General features: G+C 39.3%; 1 protein-coding gene across 3 annotated transcripts in view; it reads right to left on the bottom strand.

Annotated features, from left to right (window-relative positions):
• The window catches only part of LOC122804910 (integrin beta-2-like), a 1,273,642-nt gene that overhangs the window by 1,125,417 nt on the left and 135,178 nt on the right, over positions 1-13,047 (bottom strand). For all 3 annotated transcript variants that reach the window (XM_044075119.1, XM_044075120.1, XM_044075118.1), the window contains exon 2: positions 5,210-5,276. In XM_044075119.1, the coding sequence (XP_043931054.1) occupies positions 5,210-5,270 (61 nt within the window). In that variant the 5' untranslated portion in view covers positions 5,271-5,276. The remainder of the gene's footprint in view (positions 1-5,209; positions 5,277-13,047) is intronic.

Below are 13,047 nucleotides of genomic sequence, written 5' to 3'. Positions count from 1 at the left end.
CTCACCATTGCCCTTTGCAAGGTGATGGAATACATCATCATAGACTTCATCAGTAAGGATATAGAGCATATATAATGCATGGACCCTAAAAATTCCAGCTTTGTAAAATGTAGATCATGCCTATTATAGCTAGATGACTTCTTGGAAAGAGTCACAGAAGCTCTAGATGAGGGTAATTCCATGTGCACAACTTACCCTGATTAGTGAAGGCTGTTGAAAGAACACTCCACTTTGGCATCATTAACAAACTGATGACACTCAATATAAATCCTTCTGTAAGTCACTGGATTGTCACCTGGTTTACTAATACAAACCACACTATAACAGTTTATGGCTCACTATCCTCCTTGGGACATATCACCAGTAGTGTACTACAGGGACCACTTTTATTTAACATTCTCTACTTTAAAATTTACATAAAGGCCTTTGGTTGATGAAGTTTGCAGATGATTTAATCTTGTAGCAACCAAAAGCTCCCCTAAAAAACATGCACATCCTCCAAGAAGGCCTAACTTGGGCAAACCTGTGGTGTAAGGATCATGGTCAAAAGTTGGACACCAAAAGATATAGCATTCTACTGCCTGGGAAACAAGAATGCTTGCACACTTTCCACAGAAATAATAGCGCCTTAAAACAAACACCATGCATTTTTGCAAATAATGAGCTCTAATTTTACAGCAGTGTATTCACTGTGATTAGGTAAGCCTTCTACCATGTTCAGCTGAGTACTAACCGTTGTTGTGTCTTTCGGCTTTTTTACCGGTTAGGGGTCGCCACAGCGGAACTCCGGTCCGCTAATGATTGGTAGTTGATTTTTACATACCGAGTTACCAGCCCTGATGCACAACCTTCAATGAAGGTACGCCCATTCACACGTCTCCACGTAGAAGACGCTCTAGCTGAGAATCTAACCGGACAGCGTCTTACTATAAGGCGACAATGCTACTGCAGCACCTTTTTAATTTAAAGAGGTCATTATTCCCCTTTACTCATCCTTCATTAGCTCCATACAAGAATATACAGTGATTTTTGGCATGAATCTGCCAAGCACCTAACTCAACTTGAAAAACTACAGCAATTCATCATCAACAAACTTTCAAATATGACATTATTAAATTCACAAAGTTCGGTCTTTCTTCTCTGTTTCCTACGAACTCTTGTGTGATGATCTTTGTCTGGCCTAGAAAGCTTTAAATGACCCAATCCTGTTTGATCTACAAGGTTACCCATAAGACTGGTAGTTACACAAATTTATAAATGGTGTATTGTATACTGACTAGTAAACCTAAATCTATATCACAACATAAATAGGACAGATATTTTTCCCAAAGAATCCACCACCTCTGGAACAAACTTTTTCTTTTTGTAACACAAAGCATCTCCCTCACTATCTTCAAACTAAGCTTAAATGAAAGGATGGGAAAGAAGAATATTACCTCATCCCTATCCTCTACAGATAAGGAAAGAGGAATATTACCTCATCCCTATCTTCGACAGATAAGGAAAGAGGAATATTACCTCATCCCTATCCTCTACATAGGTTCATAGGTTCATACTAGGCTATCTGCCCGAGGGCATTTACAAGCCTAGCCCATAGTTTTGTGGCTTACGCCACCCCTTTAGCATGGGGAACTATACCCATTATTTTGCTGTGCCTCTGTTGAGCAGTGACACTGAGGTAATCCCCGGGGTATATCTGCGATCTCCCATCCATCGGTCAAGATTTCTCTTGAACAAGGCCAGCGAGGTGCTCTGCCTCACATATACCGGGATTTTATTCCACAGCATAGGGAGTCTCTGGGTGATGAATCTATCCCTCCAGCACGTCCTATTAATAGCCGTGTCGAGGTTTAAGTCTCCCGCCCTTGTGGCTCTGACGGATCTAGATTTTTTGAGGTGAAGCATATTCATCAAATCTGGGTTTGACATGGCCTTGTATGTTAGGCAAAGGTCACCTCTGAGCAAGCGGTAAGCGACTGAATAGAGCTGGAGTTCTTTCAGTCGGGCAGCATAGGACAGATGTTTGAGACCCTTTATCCTTTTGGTGAGGAACTCTTGTGGCCTCTCCAGCTGCTGCAAGTGTCGGGTCAGATACATTCGAATGGGGCATTGTACTCAATCATTGGTCTGATGAGTGATGAGTATAGGGAGACTATGACCTCCCTTGATCTAGATGAGAATCCCTTCATGATAAGGTGGGCAATGTAGAAGGTCTTCCTAACTACTTTAGCTACATGGGTGTCGAATGACAGACTACTATCAACCTGGGTCCGCAGGTCCCTGATAACTTCTTCTGTGCTCAGTGGATTGCCACCTATTTGGTAGCTAGGGGTAACCTTGTTTTTCCCGAAGGGTATGACTATGCATTTTTTGGCATTTAACTTTAGGCCATGGCTCTGGCACCAGTTATCCGTTTCTGTGAGACCCTTCTGAAGGATATCTGTGTCAGATGTGTTTTCTACTATGGCCCAGTTTGCAGTCATCTGCAAACTTTGTCAGCCATAACCCTCCTGTGTTTGCTTGTACTTCAGAAAAGTAGATGCCAAACAAGAGTGGGCCCAGGACTGAGCCCTGTGGTACACCACTTGTGACAGGCTTTGAGTTTGACATGGCGCCAGCAACTCTGACCCTGTGGGTTCTGTCACTCAGCCAGTTTGCAACCCATCTTGTGATGTATGGGTTAACATTTAAGCTGATGAGTTTTTCAATGATACCCGAGTGGGGTATTGTATCGAAGGCCTTCGCCAGATCGAGGTAGGCTGTATGGACTGCCTTCCCTCATCAATGGCTTTGGTGACTGTTTCGAAAAAGTCAACCAAGTTTAGAAGGCATGATCTGCCTTTGACAAAGCCAAACTGGGATGGATCCAAAGTCTGCAAATTCCCTATGTCTTTATTTATGAGGTCCATTATGATCCTCTCCACGGCTTTGCAGATAAGGCTTGTCAAGCTAATGGGCCGGTAATTTCCAGGGTCGGTGGAGGCACCGCCTTTGTGAAGTGGGACCACAGTTGCAGTGTGCCACTCCCTGGGTACGTATCCAGAGGTAAGACTATGATTAAACAGCTGTCCTAGCTGTGGGTTTAATTCCTCGTTGAGTTCGTGGAGCACACAGCCGGGGATACCATCAGGTCCCATGGATGCTGTGTTTTTTGCTTTGGAGAGAGCGGTTCTCACTTGGGCGTTGGAGATGTTTGGGGGGCTGCAATCGCTTGGTATAGATATCTCTCCTTTTGGGGGGGAGGGGGGGGAGAAGTTTGCACTGAACCTGTCAGCCAGTATGTTGGCAATGTCTGTAGGATCAGTAATCTTCACATCATTTTGAACTAGTTCTGAGCATATCTGGGAGTTTCCTCCCAGGTTTCTAACATAGCTAAAGAAGGCCTTATGATTGTCTTTTGAGTCTTTAGCTATTTTTCTCTCAAAATTTGCTTTGGATGATTTTATGAGAGCTCTTAGTTTTTTACTTATAGTGATCAAGGGTGTCTTACCTTTTAAGGATTTTGCTCTATCTTGTAGTAGCTTCCTCCTTTTGTTGTAGAGTTTGTTTATGGCTGGGGTACACCAGACTGGGCGCTTGCCTTTGGTACAAAGAGTCTTTGTTTTGCTTGGGATTGCCTTATCCATGCAGTCCTGCAGGTGCTGGTAGAAGGCATTTGTAAGTGATTCAGCGGCTTGAGTACTGTTTTCCGCCTCGGGGCCTTAAAGGAGACCACACTAGTCTTTAGAAGTGTGAAGTCAGCTGAGAAGTTCTTTACTGTGGTCTTTTTTATTTCAGTTGGGGTGGGATGAGGACCTCCAGCGAGATTAGTTTGTGATCTGATCTCACCAGTGAGGGGTATACTTCCAGTGTTGAACATTGTGCTCCCATGTTCGTGATGATGAGATCAAGTATGTTTTCTCCTCTTGTGGGGATGGTGACTAGTTGTTCCATGGCATTTGAGTTTATGAATTCCAGGAACTTTTGGGCTAGGGTGTTTGGGCTTGAGTAGTGTTCCCAGTCTATATTATGGTAATTGAAGTCACCTAGTATGATGGTGTTTGGTGATACATTTATCCCCTCTAGTGTTTTCAGGAAGGCCATGTGAGGTTCCTGAGTTTGTGAGGGTGGCCTGTAACATGCTACAATTTGCAGAGCAGGCTTGCCTATGGTTAATTGCACCTGGATGGTCTCCGATGCATCGTGCATTGCCACCAGTCTTGAGGTGTGGGTGTCTTTGATGAATATGGATACCCCCCCCTCCTTTCTTGGTATTGTCCAGATTTTGGGGCCGGAACGCATGATAAGAGGTAAAACCTGATAGTGCTGGGGTGCTCTCAGGAGCCTTGAACCAGGTTTCTGTCACTGCACAGACATCGATGTTCTCCATACTGAGAAGGGCCTCGAGTGTGTGCATTTTGAGATTTAGACTTCTGGCATTGAGCAGCAAGGCAAGGAAAGAGGAATATTACCTCATCCCTATCTTCGACAGATAAGGAAAGAGGAATATTACCTCATCCCTATCCTCTACAGGCAAGAAAAGAGGAATATTACCTCATCCCTATCTTCGACAGATAAGGAAAGAGGAATATTACCTCATCCCTATCCTCTACAGATAAGGAAAGAGGAATATTACCTCATCCCTATCTTCGACAGATAAGGAAAGAGGAATATTACCTCATCCCTATCCTCTACAGGCAAGGAAAGAGGAATATTACCTCATCCCTATCCTTTACAGACAGGGAGCGTAAATAACTGGGCATGCAGGTAGGACTGCAGTGGCAGACATCAAATGGCTTAGCTTATCAAATGGCTATCACTTGTCCCTGTTTATGCAGAACAGTCCCTGTTTGGGCATTTGCTTCCTATGAAAACATGAAAGATGATATATGTCCTGAGATTTAAGAACAAAATATATTTTCCAAGTTTCCATTAATAGCTGCTAATAGTTGCATACAAGACTTCTTTTCAGTTTGAAATACCTTAATATTGTATGAAACAACATAACCACTCACTATTCAACAGTGAATTTTATTTTGGCAAAAAAGTGAAGTTCACTCCTTTGCACTGTTTATAAATATGGATTGTCCTACAAAATCTCACAGTTCCACAAAAAGTGTCTCAATTTGTTCATTTGAAATGGTAACTTAGCTGGTCTGTTGCCTATGAGGAAGTTATGAACCTGTGAACCATCCAAATGGTAAGAAATCTACTGTATTTTTTAACTTACCGGCTTGAAGTCCTAAGAAAAATATGCCTGTCAGCAGTATACTAATGCAGTATTCAGCCATTTTTTCCTGTAAAATAAAAATAAAACCCTTAAGAACATGGATATAGTTAATGAGATGTCTGATTTATAGACTGAAATCAGAAATATACCACAAGATCTAAATAAAAATAAAATTCCCAATAACAAGAAATCAGTTAAACAGAAGGTTGCTTTACAGTTTTAAGTCACATAACTATTAATCTAACCAGGTGCTTTACCTGGACAGCCCATTATTTTGTTTTTAGTTGCTTGTTAATAGTTTATAGAAGTACCAATACAATTTACTTTCTTCACTCAAAATAAGAACATGTCCCACTCACTAGATGATTTTAGTTAAATCATTTCACTGTTATTAGGTTGTTGAACCTTTAATTTCATCAGTCTCTATTCATGAAATCGGCCTAGAAGGAAAATGTGTATATTATATGTCTCAGTGCTAAAATAGTGGAAAAAGCAATGCAGCAAATGTTGTGATTAAAAATAAACTGAAACATGAATTCAAACAATAAAGTCATAATCAACAAAAACAGTTAAAATCACAGGAAAAGTGGAAGTTCACAGCCAAAGCAAGTTAAATTCCAGAACATTTTAGAATGGAACTGCCACCTCAGAAAAGTGTATCTTCAGAGCTGATTTAACGATTTTGGATATCCAGCAGATGTTCTTCATATTGATCACTGCTGCAGTAACCTTAGATATATGGGTTATATCCTGCAAATGATGTAATAGCCAGTCAGCTTCCAAAGCTTCAGGATACTTTTCACTCACCCAAACTGTAGAGTAGCTCAAGCTGAGCTCAATAAACGACAGGTTTGGGCACACAGCCCTTCAGAGCTTTCCTGCCACTGAAGAGTATGGCCCTCTGAGGCATTTGAGGATCAACGGTCATCTTGTGCTTTCCTTTGCTGGGTAGATGAGTTTCCTTTAGGACAAAACTTTCCATTTTCTTATATTTATTAATGTTATATTACTTCACCCTTTAGAAAAGTTACTTTAAAGCTAGAAGTGTTGTGTTTTAATGGACTGTCTTGAGACTGCAACATACTTTTAAATAGAACGCATATTTTTTCTGTCAGTTTTAAAGTACTGTAAGCTAACTGATAACACATTTTCTGTGGAGAAATTGTGTTTAATTTTACATTGTGGGGCTGCCATTGCATTTGAAAGTGCTTCTTACTGACGTTTTCTGTCAAAGAAGCAATTTTTTATGGACTGGTAGTTTTACAAGCATTTGCTATGTGTCTTCCCTGGGAAAGAGGCAACATTTTTGGCTTAACCATGGAAGAGATTGTTGGTCCCATGGTCAGTTCTTTTTCTAGTCACAGAAAGAAAAGTTAAGCAAACAGCCTTTGCCACCACAGCAGGCTAGCAATTTGCCTCAGTCACAGCTGGGTGATTCTGCTGTAGCCATTTATTGCACCTCAGACCACTTATCTTTTACCCCCAAACCCTTCTGGTGTAGCACCTACAGCCACTGCGGACTGGGAGTTAGCCATATCCTCTACGGCTGTTGAAGTCCCCTCAGTGGGCAAAGTAGAACCACTCTTGTTGCTCCTGGGAGTAAAACGAGGGAATCATTATCATTATCATTTCATACCAATTTTCCAGACTTCAGATGTCTCTTAAGGTTCTGAGTGTCTGGGTCACATTACCAGTTCTCTGCCTTACCGTTTGGATTATCCACGGTACCAAGAATGTTCACAAAGTGTCTAGTTCCAATTATAGCTCACTACAGGCTACAGTGATTTCACATTTTTCCATATTTAAACAACTTGCTTATCTTTGCTTATGGTTTAAAAAAGACTGCAATCTCTCTCTTGGATGAGAGATCTCTTACTCAAACTGGTATTCCAACAGAACTTCCAAAAGTCTTGATTCCCTCACAGAGGATTGTGTTCCTGGGATGTCAACTAGATGCCCCAGTTCAAAGGAGCTTTTCTTCCACAGGAAAAATTAGATATTTAGCTAAATCTATTTCTATGGCTTTCTACTCTAATTTTGATCACTGCGAGGGAATACTTCAGGATTTTGGCTGTCATGGCATGTAAGGTACCCCTGGCAAGACTCATCATAAGAAAGATACAGGGGTATCCCAGCTTTCTTTGGTCCAAGCATCAACACTCTTTATCTTTTCAGATCCCAACACTGGGGGTTGTCAGAAGAGAAAAGTTTTGGTGGAGACAACAGAAATTCTTAAATCAAGGTCTCCCCATCTCCCTCCCTGCTCCAAAATTGTCAGTCACCACAGATGCTTTGTTCATTCCTTGGGAAGTAATTTTGGGAGGGATAAAAGAGTAAGGAGTGTGAGATGCCAAGCACAGAAGCAAGTACATAAATATCAAGAAGATGCTTGCCCACATCAAGGCACTCAACTCTCTAAACCATCCTTAGTCTCTGGGACCTCTTCAAGTGGTTACAGACAATACCACAGTCATGTGGTACATCAGCAAGCAAGTGGAAACCAGGTTGTACCCCCTTTACAGACTAGCCTTGTTAATTTGAGATATAGCTTCACAGCACACCCTCACTCTACAGGCATCCTACATTCTGTTAGAGCAAAATTGTGCAGCAGACAAGCTGAGCAGAACAAGGACAGACCATCATGAATGGAAATTAGATGATCAGGAGTTCTTCCAATGTTTGATCCATCTGTGAGGATTTCCTCAAGTAGACCTCTTTGCATCCTCTCTGAACAATCAATTGGCAAGCTTCAGTTCTAAGACACCATGCAAGAAAGCCTGGAAGACGGATACATTTTCTTTTCTTTGGACAGGAATGTTCCTGTATGCTTTTCTACCCATTCCACTAATATCCGGGTACTTCTGAAGATTCAGAAGGAATCCCCAACATCATTGTGGTGACTCCCTTCTGGCTCAGGTAGCCATGGTTCCCCTTCTTTTGTAATGGCCGGGGGCAACTACTACAATCTTCTTCACAAACTGGATCTACTCACATAAAAACAGGAGTGTTTTATACACCCCAACATCAATCATCTTCAACTGACTGCCCGTAACATTATCATTTCTCTGCCTTACCCTTTGATCATAATTTCTTTAGGCACCTTTTTTTTCTGAGGATGTACAGCCACTACTAATGCAGACAGGAAAGCCTGCTACTAGAAAATCATATATTACAAATGGAAAAGGTTTTCTAGTTGGTACCAACAACATAACCAGCACCCATTTAGGGCTAGTTGTCCTCTGGTTTTACAGTATTTGTGTAAGTTACTATCCTATGGCCTTTCCTATTCCTAAATCAAGGTTAATTTATTAGCCATTTCAGCACCTCCTCTTTCAAGGCAGTATCACGTCAAAATGTTCTTGAAAGGGGTTTTATATAACAGGCCTCCAAGTAAACCAATGGTCCCTCCTTGGGATCTTAAATTTGCATTAGAGAATCTAATACTTGCTCAATTTGAAACAGCTAATCTGGTTGACTTTAGGTTCTTAACATTGGAAACAGTTTACTGATTGCTGTGACCTCTGCTTGAAGGGTAACTAAACTGTAAGCTCTTATGGTGAGTCAACTCTTCCTCAGTTTCAATAGGGACTTGATTTCTTTATGAACTAATCCCTCTTGTATGTCTAAAATAGTATCTAAGTTTACTTTAAGCGAAACTATCTTTCTATCTGTTTTCTTTCCTGAACCTAAAAATGAGGGACAAAGGATACCCCATACCTTAGATGTCCACAGACAACTCAGGTACTATCTCGGCAGAACTAAATCTTTCAGAACTTGAAATCAATTGTTCATTTCTTGTGAAGGTAAGAAGAGAGAATCTGTGTCAAATCAGACAATTTCCAAATGGTTGTCAAGGGCTATTACATTTTGTTACACTTACCATGACAAATCTATTCCAGTTAGGGTCAAGGCCCACTCTACCAGGTCCTTGGCTTTATCTATGACTTTTTAGAAAGGGTTAAATTCTAGAACCATTCTAGAAGTTCCTACTTGGTCCTATGTACATACTTTTACAAAGCACTATAAGCTTTATTCCTTTTTTAGGTCTAGATCAAGTTTTGCTAGGACCATTCTCCAGGGTCTCTGGGACCCTTCTCCTTTCTCTTCCCAAACTTATTTTACATTTGTTTACCAGGATAGTCCAACTGGACACATGTCCTTTTTCAGCAGAGACCCGGGGAGAAAAGCTCCATACAGAACAAACAGAAAATTGCAAAATACAGCGTATACAGACAAATAATGACATGGACATCAAGAATATTACAGAATAAATTTAGACAATACATATGTGATCTCCATGAATTTTCAGCTTAGTATAATAGACATTAAAGTGTTATAAAGACAGACATTCCATTTTCAAGTGAACATTCCATAACTACAAATCACAGACTTCCATTTTTAAGAAAACATTCCATGATTACAAATTTTCAATATAGATTACAGTGTGTATTAACAAGAATTGCCACTCCACAATGATGAATAGTTCAGAGAGATGATTGTATACAAGGTGGCAGGAGTAATAAGACTAGACAGCGGTCATTGATATGGTCAGAAGTGTATGAGATAATCAGAAGTAGTAGTAAGGTCAGTGATGGAGAGAGAGATGTTAGTCAGGGAAAGACCAAAGACACAGCCATGTGTTTAATAGGTAGGTTTTTAGTCTTGTTTTAAATTGGGCTGTGGCTGCTATGATGGTAATGTTATCAGGAAGTTCATTCCAGATTTTACCTATATAATGTGAGCCTGTTTGGTTTTTGGCTGGATTGATTTTTATGTGATGTTTGTTGGTGGAGCTTAAGGTACTGTTAGTGGTATAAGGCTGAAGTAGTGTTTGTAGTGCCGGTGTTTTCTCAGGTTCAAAGAGGAGTTTGTGGGCCATAATTAACAATGTATTGCAGGAATTGGGAGGCTCTAACCAGTTTAGTTGCTTGAGTGCAAGGCAATGACGGGTTCTGGCTGGTAAGTTTGTGGCATATGTGGCTACTTTGTTGTAGCATAATTCAAGTTTTAGTACCTCAGATTTTTGTAGGTTAGTGAATATGGGAGCTGTGTAAAGCAGTGTGGAGATTAGATGGGTTTGGGCAATGGCTATATTAGTATTTTTAGTAAAGTAGTTTTTATTTCTATATAGTGTTCAGTTTTTTAGGAACTTTTTGTCACAATTTGAGAAACGTGGATATCAAACTTAAATTTGCAGTCAATTTCAACTCCTAAAAGTTTGGTGTGGGGGGATGGTGTTATGGTGGTGTTATTTAGTAAGCAGATGGTAAATGTTTAGTGGATGAGGCAAATTTAGTAGAATGGAAGATCATAAGTTTGGTTTTCTTAGAGTTTAATATTAGTTGGGCATCAGTGAGCCTGGACTCTACTTCAAGAAAGGATTTTTGTGTTAGGTGCTAAAGCCAAGAATTGAAGGAGCAGCACATATCACTGTTGAGTCATCAGCATATCAGATGAGAGAGGCCTGAGGGGTTGGCAAGTGGAGGTTATTGTAAAAATTGAGAATAGAAGTGGGCCTAAGACAGAGCTTTGAGGGACTCCTAACATCACTGACAAAAGGGGAGATAGGGTGTGTTGCCAAGAAACTGCTTACTGGCATCCAGTAAGATAATCCTAGAACCAGTTAAGAGTATCACTGCAAAATTTTAGATCTGAGAAAACGTTTAGAAGTTCAGGATGAGAAACCATACCAAAGGCTTTTGATAAGTCAAGGAAGATAGAGGATACATAGTTATTTTTGTTCCTATGGAAATTAACAGTGCTAGTAAATGACAATAGAGTGGTTGATGTGCTGTGGAATTGTTGGAAACCATGCTGAGTGTTAGACATTTGTAAGTATGCAGATATTCAATAACTTGTGAGTGAATGACTCTCTCTAGAATTTTAGATAGTGTTGATAATATTGCCATAGGAGTGTAGTTAGAGAAATCTGTTGAAGAGCCACTTTTATGTAGGGGTATAATATATGAGGTTTTCCAAATGGGAGGTACTTATTGTTCAGCAAATATAGTTAACTACGGCAATCTACTCATATAGCTAAGACTATTGCAACAGTGATCAATATGGAGAACCTAGCACAGTTGTACAAGATGAACTTATCATAACTGTAGATATTCGAATGATCACTGCCACAGTAGCTGCTCCCTCCCTCCATCACCCTTGTTTTTTAGTATGTTTTTTATGCCTAACTCTCTGTGCTGGCAATAAGGCTCTGAAGGGATTCACACCCAAACTTGTCTTTTAGTCAGCTCATCTCAAGCTTCTTGACAGTTTAAGTGTGTGGAAGCTGCCCTGAAGTTTTGGAAGCTGCCTGTTCGTTATATCCTTATCAGGATATAACCCATATAGCTGAGGCTGCTGCAGCAGTGTTCATGCAATCATCCACTGCTATGGTAAGTTCAGCTTACGCAACTGTACATTTTGTTCTTGATCATGTAGAGAAGTCATAGGGACAGAGCCATGAAAGCAGACAAGCAGGTTGTTGTTTTTGCAAATTGAACCTAAATGTTCTTTAGCTGTCTCTTCTTGGTTGATCGAAGAGTGATGGAATGGATTAATTTAGGAGATCCATTTTGGTGGAGCAAGAATATTATGGGAATAACAAAAGTGCAGAACAGTCTGCAAAATTTGTAGATTCTACTAGTGGAAGAACCTGCAGCTGAGAATCCCTGCAGGAATGTACTTTTACCATTTTTATATAGAATTAGAAACATTTTGGATACGTCATAAGTTTTGCTGATTCTAGCCAGATTCATCTTGTGAAATATGACCACATCTGAATTAAAAAATGCAGCCACATTTCTAGTAGATCAGGATTTCCTGTTTCTGCTCACCATTAAAGTCTCTGGCTGTTAAGGACTTTTGGTCAGTGTCTGACCTTAAATGCAATACACCAAAAATAAAATAAAATAATAAAAAATAAGTGCATTTCATGAAGCGCTTACATTAAGTCTACCTCTGGATCCTCCAGACAATGACTTTACTGCCATTTTCTGTATTAGCTGAAATCAAGAAATATCACACTAGAATCAATCCATATTACAAAAGGTACTAAACAAGGATGCCCCCTTTCTCCAATTTTATTTGCTTTGGCTATAGAAATACTTGCAGAAATAATACACAATAATCCAAGAATAAAAGGAATAGAAGTATATGACCAGTACATATCTAAAATAATGTTTTTTGCTGATGATATTTTAATAACCCTATCAAACTCCAGAGAGTCATTAGGAGAGCTAGAAGAAGTAATGGAGAAATTTTATAAAATTTCAGGTCTCCACTTTAATAGATCAAAATCAAAATTTCTATTTTTAAATAAGAAAAAAGAACTACAAATTAAAGATAAATCCATCATAGGAAAACAAGAACTTACACTAAATTATGTAGGAATAGTGTTATGCAAAAATATAAATGAAACAATATTAATAAATTATAAAAACATTATTGAAACAATAAAAATATATATAGAAAAGTGGAACAAAATTAATTAACTTTTGAAGACAGATTGCAATTAATAAAAATGGTCTTATTGCCAAAAATACCATATGTAGCATTAGTAATACAGTTAATTCCAGAAAGAAGCATTCTTAAAGAAATAAACTCATGTTTAATAAAATTTTTATGGTATTCCAAAAGAATAGAGTAGCTCTAACTCATCACATTAGACCCTGGAAACAAGGAGGATTGAACTTCCCAGAAATAGAAACATATATAAAAGCATCTGTGCTTAAAACTACAATAGACTAGATAAACCCAAATTATTTTTGCCAACTGGAAATAATTAACAATGACTATATTAATAAATTAATTTAATCTGTCAAAAAAAAATTTAATAGTAG

Source organism: Protopterus annectens, chromosome 6.part0 (genome assembly GCF_019279795.1).
Source record: "Protopterus annectens isolate FY-2018-M chromosome 6.part0, PAN1.0, whole genome shotgun sequence".
NCBI classification, from domain to species: Eukaryota; Metazoa; Chordata; order Ceratodontiformes; family Protopteridae; genus Protopterus; species Protopterus annectens.
This window is presented reverse-complemented; position numbering and strand designations above follow the sequence as displayed.